General features: G+C 39.3%; 1 protein-coding gene across 1 annotated transcript; it reads right to left on the reverse strand.

The window, feature by feature from the left end:
- Positions 1-9,921: 9,921 nt before the first annotated feature.
- LOC115729599 (HMG1/2-like protein) lies at positions 9,922-10,664 on the reverse strand. Its single transcript, XM_030660214.1, has 4 exons — positions 10,534-10,664; positions 10,398-10,440; positions 10,165-10,209; positions 9,922-10,077 (listed from the first exon to the last, which is right to left on the reverse strand). The coding sequence occupies exons 1-4, from the start codon at positions 10,662-10,664 to the stop codon at positions 9,922-9,924; spliced, it is 375 nt and encodes a 124-aa protein (XP_030516074.1).
- Positions 10,665-10,927: the final 263 nt, after the last annotated feature.

Genomic DNA, 10,927 nt, shown 5'->3' on the forward strand with positions numbered 1-10,927 from the left:
TCATTTCTCTTTCACATTCATCGGCGAGCCGCAAGTAGGATCGAGCGTACGTTAGCTGTAGGACTTTTTGGGATAGTGGAGATATATTTTTTTTTTGGATAAATTGTATATAGTTAGCAAGTTTCGTGCTAGATGTGAAAAGATATGTACGTATATCTTTTTATTTTGGTAGATGAGCTCTGATTTTTGTGAACTTGTGACCTTTTTATCAAATATATATTGAGGTATATATTTCGATATCAAGTTTTTGTTCGAACTAAGCATGAGGCTGTCCTTTGATTAAAAAGGATGGCCATGTCATGCCCTTTTTCTTGGAGAATTGGGATGTGACATCCTTAGATCTTCATAATAGTCTTGCGGGGCAAGAGCACCCTTGACAAATTAGAGCAGAGACAAGACACGAGTCATTGAGAAACTTGACCAGAATGGATTGACTCACAACTTTCAAATAACAACAGAGCATACAAATCATCAAAATGCAACATCTACACGTTGTGATAACGTCACCATTACGCTAAACTAACGACGCTCGAAAAACAAAACGAAATAGAAAAAGATATTGGAAAGGAGAAGGGAATTGGTCTAGCCTTACCCCGAGGTCTTGGTTGTTGGTGGCTTCATCTTGCCGAAATATAAAGAGGCCGCGAGAAGAGAGAAGAGGGCGCGCGTCGTCTAACCCTAATTAAAACTTGCTGATCATGGGACACTAGCTCCACTAGCGTGAATGCAGATAGAAAGGAAGTTTCCGGTTGATTCCCGACACGTGGCATCAGTAGTCGGCTCCAGCCGCTTTGCCTAGGTGAACCTCTGCGAGGGATAGCTTCCTTAAAACACCACCAATTAGTTGCAAAGAAGAAAGAAGGAAGGGAAATTGAAAAGCATACATACAGCCCTACATGTATGCGTGAGGGGAAAAAAGTGAAAAATATTTTCATTATCCTATAAGAAAAAGTTGCATCTATTCGAATCACTTCTAATGAGCGGAATTTAATTAGTGTCAAATGAAATAGATTTGAACTCAAAGTTTAGGATGGGATGACGGCAATTATACTTCTTGCAAATGGAGCAATAATAGGATAGCGAGTTTTAAAAGCCTTTTACTAATTTTTTATTTTTATTTATTTTAAAGAGATTCATTTCAAAAAATTATGCAGAACTAAATGGGTAGGGGGTGATTAACAAGACAGTGAAACTCGAAAACTTGTATGATCCTACACATTGGCTAGAATAGTTGCTGTTTGTGGGTAATAACTTTAGTACTTTAGTAGCCAAAAACTCGATGTGAGAAGATAGTAAATCGGTTTACCAAGGAGAATACTTCTTCTTCTTCTTTTTTTCCGCTTGCACAAGGGTTTCTTGCCGCAGGATTTATTATACGAAGCTAGAATAATTGCGCACCCTCATGCCCTTTTTCCTAAATGCTATTGCGATTCTGAGCCACCCCTGGTAAATAATGAAGATGTCGAGCATTGTGCTTGCCGATACATTTCCCTTCTTGCACAATCGATTCTAAGTTTGATTCCGTTCTCGGTCCCCGATATTAGGAAATCGATCCTCCTTACTAATCTTAGTCGCTCCAACTTTGGAATGACCTATAAGAAAGTCCATATCGCAATTATTGTCAGAAAATGTTGCAACTTCTTTAAGTGCCACTCGGATTTCTAAGCTGTAGTTCTCATTTTTTTTTTACTATTAGATCAGAAGTAGCGTATTCTCCCGGAAGAATGCGCGCTTTCTTTATGTTGCACTATGTTTTCTGTTTGTTAACCTACCTATTTCTGTGACATCCCAAATTTCGACCCGATTCAGAACCTATGAATGAATGAATATCCGACGATGTATTCCGGTTATATCCCGCCCTAAACCGATCACTCATGGGTTAAGCGACCGAAGGGAAAAGGCTAATGAGGAAAGTGCGACGTAGACCTAGGAAACTCGAATGAGAAATGGCACTTAGACCCTAGGAATTGCCGAGGAAAAGTTTTGGGCGGTTAAAGACCGATCTATGAACCATTAAGGGACACCTGGCGAGCGTTGTATGATTGGGTCGCGGCTGATTCCGCTTGCCAATATACGATTTGCCAAAATTTCCTTAATTCGAACTATGACGATCGGGACGGTCGGAACTAGCGACGAACCCACGCATTCCTAGGACAATCAAGTCACCAAATCTCGAGTATTCTAAAATGTGATGAGAATCACAAGGTCGATACGCGTACGTACCAAATAAGCCGCCTGTTAGTTCGAGATAAATTGGAATCGAAAACGACGGTATTCAGAAGTGAATTTGGAATTGGATTCGGGGATTGAAATTGAAGATTTCCAACGAATAAACTTTGGACGTCATCTCATCGAGGATTTAGACCTTAGATCATCCCTTAAGACTAGAAAGTAGGTTTAGAATTAAACCGACCCCTAATCTCGTCCATTTAAGGCTTAATTATCTAGATTAGGATTAATCGCGATTAAGATTTCCCTAAACCTCTTTTGGCCGACCACTCTAGAAGTTTCCCCCCATTTATCCAACATGTGGCCTTGAAATTTGAGTGAGACAAGAAGGGAGATGAGTGGGCCCAAATCTTCAAATCCCAAATAATGACTAGGAATGACCTTGAATAGTGGACCTAAATGACAACCCCCATCACTATTCACCCATGAAAGTTTGTGCTAGATCTTTTTTAGAAACTCTCTCACTCTCTCCCTCTTCTCCCTCTTCTTCTTCTTCTTCTTCTTTCCCCCTCATTTGGCTGACTACCTCTTCCTCTCTCTCTCATTTTCTCTCTTGCTCTCTCTCACTCTCTCGGTCTCTCTCTTGCTCGCCCTCTCTCGCCCGTCCCGTCTCGCCGACTTCGAGCGGGCATATCTCCTTCATCTGGTGTCGTATGACCCTAAAACCACCGTCATTCTCTTCGTATCTCTCTCCTCTTCCCGTGCATACCTGGATAGTCTCCTAAATCAATTGGATACGTTCTGTAGAAGCCGAGGAAGTTAGGTCGCTCACTGCTCCCGCCGGTCGCCGTACCGCCGAGTTCGAACGGGCATATCTCCCTCATCTGACGTCGTTTTGACCTCAAACACTGCCATTTTCTTCTTCTTTGAGTCCTCTTTCAAACCGCACTGACCTTACATTCATATGATCTCTATAGCTCCCTAAAGACGTCCGAGACCGTGAGGTGCGCAGACAACCAGTTTCTGCCAGTTAGAGTTCGTGAGTCTTTGAGCCCTTCCACTTGCTTCCAAGGCCTAGGTAAGTGATCCCTAACCTCTCTTAAGGACCTAGGGTACTATTGGACACCATTGGATTGAGAAATCACGAACTTCGGGAGTTGGTTTTGTGTGCGACGCATTTGGGATCAAATCTGGAAATTCTGATCATGTGAGGTGCCGAGCTGATCTTGAGTGTTTGATGTGATTTTATGAATGGAGTGGGTGATTATATGATGTATATTTCATGTGGATGCTTGACCGACCATGCTTGGGTACTTTCCGGACTCAATTCGTCGAATTGCGACTTTTGAAAGCTTAAATGGCCATGAGTGGTATTTTATGAGCAATTACGGTTTGGTGGGGTTGCCATGTGCCGGAAAGTGATTTAATATGAATTTGAATGTCTTGGAATCCCTTGAGATGGTACGTTCGGCCATGATATGTAATGTGAACTTTCTAGCTCGAGTTGAGTTCGAGAGTGGTTTTATGTGATATATGGCTCGATTGATTGTTGAATCATGATATTGTGATATTATGGCATAAAGGCCCTTGTATATGAGCTATATATGGGATTATGAAAGTCATGTTCAATTGAGGCGTCCGAGGCCGTATAATATGCATTGTTCGTCCAATTGTCCGAGACTTATTCCGGTCGTGTTTCTAAGTGTCCGAGACCGTGGAATTGATGGGGCGTATTCTTAAGTGTCTGAGACCCCAGTGTGCACACATGAATATCTATATCTATATGTACAAGCCGTGTTCCTAAGAGTTCGAGACTTTGTACCGATTAAGTGAAATCATAATTCTGCATTATGAAAAGTGATATTCGAGTCCTATGGTACAAAGATAGACTTGTGCATTGTGACATGCTCTTGGTTGCCTTATATGTGATTGCTTTATCTTTGCTCTTTGAATTGGCTACCGTCTGCATACCGGTCCGGGTTGTTTTTATGTCGTTGTTTGTCTGGAAGTACTAGAGCCTTGGGCTACGTTAGGCCTCACTTACTGAAATGTCGATTTCACCCCATCGTGGGACCCACATTTCAGACCCCCAACCCCGACAGCTAGGATGCTATTGCTTTTTGGGCTACCGATACAGTTTGAACCGGTCATCACAGAGTATCGAGTCGGATTGGACCAAACATATTATCGGAGGGCCAGTACATTATGGGTTGATGACACAAGTGACCACTGGATTCCATATACCTTTATTTCGTGGACGTATAAGGACGGAGACTTTTTGTCTGGACCCCCTGAGGGAGGAGGTGATTCCGGAGCATGTCTTGGAGGCCGCCGGACCTAGACATCAAGTAGTTTCGCCTTCTAGACTCCCCGACATTGGACTCGTAGTTGGACCGATCCCGGAGCCGAGGTCCCCCGTGCTTGGACACCCCGCTATGGACGGAGGGATTGTGGAGCCTGATGGTGCCACCGGCGATCCCATGGTGATTTTGGAGCCCGACCCGATCGTAGTGCTGCTTGTGGATCCGGTGTATAATCGGAAGATGGATGAGCCTACGGAGGAGTCCGAGCCGGAGGAGGAGCTAGAGCCGAGGGAGGAGTCGGACCCGGAGGAGGAGCCAGAGTTGGAGTTGGATGGTGCTATCGAGACGAGCTTTTCCCCGGAGCACGCTCCCCCTGCCGAGGATACTTCTGATGAGGACGCCCGACCCTTAGGTGTTTAGATGTCTTTACCCCCACTTTTGTATCCTCGTGTGTCGACGAGTGATTTTGTCTAGGGAGGTTTCTTTTGCATCCCCGCGTTGTACCCTTGGGTCGTAGTTGTTTTATTTCCGGTGGTTTGTATGAACCATGAACCTACCGATTATGTTATATGTATGCTTGTGTTATGTTCTGGAGTCATTCTGTTTATTTTTTCTGGGTTTGTTCTATTTGCTTCTGCTTGCATTTATATCTCGCGCATATTATGTCCGTTCCCGATCCTGGCGAGTTCGCGAGTTTTCTCTTGACCATGTGGGATGTTTGACCGCGGTTTGATATTCGGTGCGTGACAATTTCTCGTAGAATTGATCTCGGTCTACGAGGGAACCGGTTTCCTTTCTTTCTTTTTTTGCTTTGTTTTTATAATTATATAAAATGAAAACAAATAGCAATCATAGCAAAATAACATGAGCAACAAAAATGTTCAAAGCAAAATATCGGTACAAAACAAATAGAAATATAAAGCAATAGAGAAGTTAAGCTCATTTAAGGACTTCCAACTTTCAAAAAATAGGCCTCAATCAATTTCCGAGTGGGTGGGTGAGTGGGTGAAAGGGTAGGCTCAACACCAAGAAATCGAAACTTACTTGCACAAAAGTTTAAAAAATTTGGAACTGGGAATAGAGGACCGATTCTTGCTTTTATGGGTGGTCCGGTCCGATTCCCATGTAGAATCAATCCAGTTGCACAGCCCCGTTTGGATCCCAAGATGGAAGAAATTTCTTTAGACCTTATCTTTGATAGATAAATTACAAGTTATGAACATCGCTTCCGTGCATATTTAATCATGGCTAAAATTAGGTGATGCCTTTCTCATGGCCCCTTCATCTCCTCACTGTTTATGGACACTCCAAGGGAGTTCTAAACTTTTGGTTGGGCCCCGTGCTTGGGGCTGCGAAAACTATTTTAAGAGCTCCCTAAAGAGGTTAAGGTAGTCATTAACCCGACGGTCGAGCTATCAAGGGTCTAGTGTTCAAAGTCGACAATGGTGAAGAAAGGAGGTCGCGTTTTCTTAGGTAGGAATAATTGCCGTATTAGGTGCAATGGTGTATGATGCACAAGAAAGAAACAAATGCCAAACTTGTATTACATCTCCATACTTAATTGTAACATCTCCGATCTATCCATGAGAAATTCCATAGTATATTTATGAGTGGAAATGTATTAAAATCCTCTAGAAGAACGAGCACAGAGCTTTAATGCCGAGACTAAATTGCATACAAAAGCCAATGGAGGTGAGAACATATTTCCGTCAAAACTTCAGAGATAACCAAGATTTCTTGCCAAATAATCCCTTCTTTTTTTATGCCACAACAAATCAATTAATTAATCTACGGATTAAACTTTTAGACAAAACATCATATTTTGTCTATTATTTGGTATGAACAACATATCGGTCTAAATAAACCTAAAAGTGGTACAAACAAAAATGGTAGGAATCTCTCATGACACTCATGCCTAATTCATTTTTATCGCTTAATTTTTTTTCCTTTTTTGAATTATTTTAATTTTAATTTCTTTTTTCTTCTTCCATCGTTCTCTAATAACATTTTACTAAATAGTAAACTATACTAATATTCCTAAATTACTAAAATACCTAAAGTATGTAATAAACATAAATTATATATGGACTTATATTATGAGATAAAAAGAAATTCAAGTACATAAATAAAATTGGAAATAAATAATAATGAAATTATTTTATTTTGAATTTTTATATTAAAAATGAAATATATTGATAGTCTAATGCTATTTTAATTTTATCAATTTAAGAAAATTGTTACTAAAAAAATAACTTATGCATAAAGGTCATTAGAAATCTTATCCATCTTTATCCCACCTCCCCCATGGGATAATCTTATTTGGGCTATATTCCTTTTATATCCCACTTTATCCTATCATGGGTAGGCCCCAAATACAAGATAGGATAAATTTTATTTTATCCTGAATTTTATCCCAACTACCAAGTGCATCCTATATGAATTATTTAGCTAAGAGTTAGTAACCAACTATGCAAACTTTTTCCAAATACAATACACCACATTACCTGTTTTAGCATATGCTTTGTAAGTAATTTACGTCGAGTTCATATCTTAAAGTCTCACACTAAATTGCTCGACTCGTCGGACTTTGTTCGCTTTTCGGATAAATGAATGGCATGAAAGATGTCCTTGCATTGAAAACAAATATATTACATTGGATTATTGGGCCACTATGACAAAAAAAAAAAAACACGCATAAAGATAGAGACTATGCTCATGCTTGTGACTGTTGAGAAATTATATTTGATTTTGAAGAAAACAAAACTACCATACTTTATTGAAAAGACTTTGATACATACTTTGAGGATACTTCACAAATGTATCTCTGCGCCTTTTTGTACTCAATGTTTTTAACGCTTTTATTATGATAAAAAGCTGGATGCATGGGCAGAGGCAGATTCATAGGAGATTCATATGGCGAGATACATTTCAATCTTCAATTAATCCTCAATGTGTATTGAATCTTATTATCGGTTCTTTATCATATTAAATTTTCATCACTTACGGTCAATTTTCTTGTTTGGATCACATTTCTAAATTATATTAATTGAGATATTCTCATAAACTTTTCATATGAGGACTCTTATTCTAATCCAAACAAGTAGTTCTGATTAAAATCGTACCTTTTTTTTATTCTGTTTCCTGGATGATTTTTAGAGAATCGGAATGCATTTGGTAATCGCACAAAATTTCTGTCAGAAACTGGTTTGGTAATCGCACAAAATTTCTATTCCTAAGAACAATCAGGTGGTGAGAATTCTTTTTTAAAAAAGTTTTCATCTTTTTAAAGAAAAATTAAAAGGTCTTTTTATATATTTTTATATTTTAAATTTTTTATAAAAAAAAAAAGTAATTTCCCCACATTTTTTTTTGCATTTTTTGCATTTTTTTAAATTTTATTTTTTTTAATCGCCCCTTTTTAAATTTTTTGTTAAATTGTAAAGCTTATTTTTAAATTTATTTTAAAAAATGTATTTAAAAAAAATTAGTTGTTAGTAAATTTTCAAACCTAATTTTAATTTTTTTTTTAAAAGTTCAGAAGTCCACGTGGAGCCCAAGACTTAATCCTTTTAAAGAACTAAGACTTTGTTCTTTTCTGTGATGCTCAAAAGTAATTCTTTTTTTCAGAATCAACTTCTTCTTTTTTAATTCTTGATTTTGCTCCAAAACTGCTCTTGAGAACAAAATCAGAATTAGAATCATTTACATTATCAAACATGTTTCTCATCTTTTTTTATTCCGAGGAACAAAATGAGAGAATCAAAATCGTTGCCAAACAGATGCTTGATTGATTGGAAAACACTCGTGGATAATTTTCTTTGTTAAAAGCTTGATTTAAGGATTCTACAATTTGATTGTATGGGCGAGCAGATCCTCCTAAATCTATGATCCTTTCTACTCCAACGGCTATGTGATCCTTCTTCATCAATCAACCAATGGCTAATTTTGGAGATTAATTCTTGGTGTTGTTCTATCCAGCGGGAAGCTTGGAGACAAGGAGCATATAAGGAGGACAAAGTTCGAAGAGAAGTAACGAGAGATCAATAGATCATCATCTTATTCAAGAGAGCTGCACTTGTTCAAAATTGTCTACTTGAGCGTTTATTTGAAATCTTGTGAGAAGTGTTATACAGAGTCAAATGTGTAGAGTGAGATAGCTTTGGTAGAGGCAATATTCGCTTCTACAGAAGTGCTTGTGGCAATCGCAACTTTTTGTAATCTCTCATTTGATTACTTAGTGGAATCTAACCAGCAGGCTGTTAGTATGGAAGAGTGGATGGAAGCTTTACCAAAAGCCGAATCATTATAAACAGTTGTGCATTGTCTTTTACTTTCCTACTCGCAACTATTACTATATGGCAGAAGCATTGCGCAAGTTCTATTCGCTAGCTCCTATCAAACTTAATTTTGTTTCATTTCTGTATTATTTTACCAAGTTCAATTACAATCACCTATTCATCCCATCTAGGTGAAAGTTCTAGCCAAACAACAGTGGCAAGAGGAAAGTAGCGTCGGTTGCCTACAAAATTGTTCCAATAGCTTCCAGATGGCGGCGTATTTCCACCCGGTTCTCGGCACTAGCATTCCCCCCGATCTGCATGCGGGACAGATAACCAAGAGCGGACAGGAAACACGACATCATGGTTACAAATGCCCTAGCTTCGTTTACAGAAGCCAGGACAAAACGATTGCTCTGCCCGATCGCCTCCATTGTATCATTGAGACATGGCATTTCGGCTTGCTGTTCGCGTACAGAGGTCCTCCTTGACCTTCATAATGGATGACATGATGGCTGGGCGAACGATCAAGATAACATTGATTAGATAATAGAATATGCAACTCTCATTTTCCAGAGCACATTTAAACTAGAGGGTATCGGATACAATTGCTTTGATAAATATTGAAATGAAAGAATAAGCAAAAAAAAAAAAAAATCTATCTTTTTATACCTTTTTGGCCCTTATAAATATTTCTATGATTCTATCTGAATATGTCGTATCTTGTGATCTCTATAATAGAAAAAGTAGAACAACATTTACGGTTGTATCCATTAAAATATTTTTTTAAAAGACAGATTTTTTAGAAATAGCACTGCAATTTCTTCTAGAGCAATAAAGTGACCTCAGGAGAAAGGATGCAGGAGAAAAGAAAAATGGCGACGTTAAAACGACCGAAGCTCCCTATCAAACTTGTGATTTTATTAATCAAAGCAAACTCAGTCAGAGTAGTGGCTAGTTCGGCCTTAGCTACGCGGTCATTCCCTATCGTTACCCAATCTAAATAACCTCTCTTCTTCTTCTTCTTCTTCTTCTTCTTCTTCTTCTTCTTCTCCTTCTCCCAAGAAGCTCGGCAAATCTTTGCTTATCGCATAAAGACCAGACCAGTCACTCGAAAGGCAAACTATATATTTATCAAAATGTGCAGAGCAAAGAACTTCTAAGAAGTTCATTCACTCCGTTGGACCACTAGTTGTAGCGGCTTCGGAGAGTTTTCCTTCTGTAGGAGCAGCAACTGCTGTTGTTGCACTCATCATTACGTATGAATCGACAGCTTTATCAAAAAAGTCCGTCAGCTCCAAGGCTTTTTCGGCGTATGGATGTTTCTCCTGCATAAATAGGAGGCCGAATCAATATCACATTGCATTCATAGCAGTTTTGGTTGCTAACGATGCATTGAGAAGCGGGTATCTTACAGCTTCGGACATGGAATCCCATGCCTCAGCACCAGCTTTTGCGACCTGCAAGTCATTTCAAGTCATTTCAAGCATTTCAAGCACCTGATTGATTTGCAATCCAATTCTTTTGCAACCAACTAAAACAACTTTTATTGCTACAGATTACTGGGATACTGCTTTCTGGGCTAATCCCAAATCTTCCGTACAACAAGAATCTTCTTATTGGAGAGAAAAAAATGGAGGAGACTCACGGCAGAATCGAACTCCGCTCTGTAACTCTCCCTGAAATCCTTCCTGTCATCCACAAAACCATACATGTGAAAGACTAACAGCGAAATAAAAAAGAACAAAAAAAATCGATTAGATCAATCCAAGCATTTCACTCACATAAAAATTCTAAAATCGAGGCCAGGACGCGTTGGCACACCACCGCTGCTAATGCCTGGTTTCTTCTTGATGATGTCGCCGAGCGGCTGTGGGTCTGCGCGAGGCTTGATGGTGAGCTTTTCAGGTTTCATCGAGAGAACTTTGTATCCTGGATTGAAAACACGAACCCAGACAAGTTATCATCCCTTTCACATACTATCTGGTCAAGGACAAAACTTCAAGTTCTAACGATCAAGGATGTAAAATCCTAGAAAGCACCGATGCACACTTTTCGGAAGCCTCCGTGCTGGCGTCCAGCACGTGATCAACGCATGTCGGATTTTCAATCCGTGATCAACCCTTCCGACATGCATGAAGGGATGTCCGAAAATCAAGCAACATAGAATTGAAAACA

Source organism: Rhodamnia argentea, chromosome 10 (genome assembly GCF_020921035.1).
Source record: "Rhodamnia argentea isolate NSW1041297 chromosome 10, ASM2092103v1, whole genome shotgun sequence".
NCBI classification, from domain to species: domain Eukaryota; kingdom Viridiplantae; phylum Streptophyta; class Magnoliopsida; order Myrtales; family Myrtaceae; genus Rhodamnia; species Rhodamnia argentea.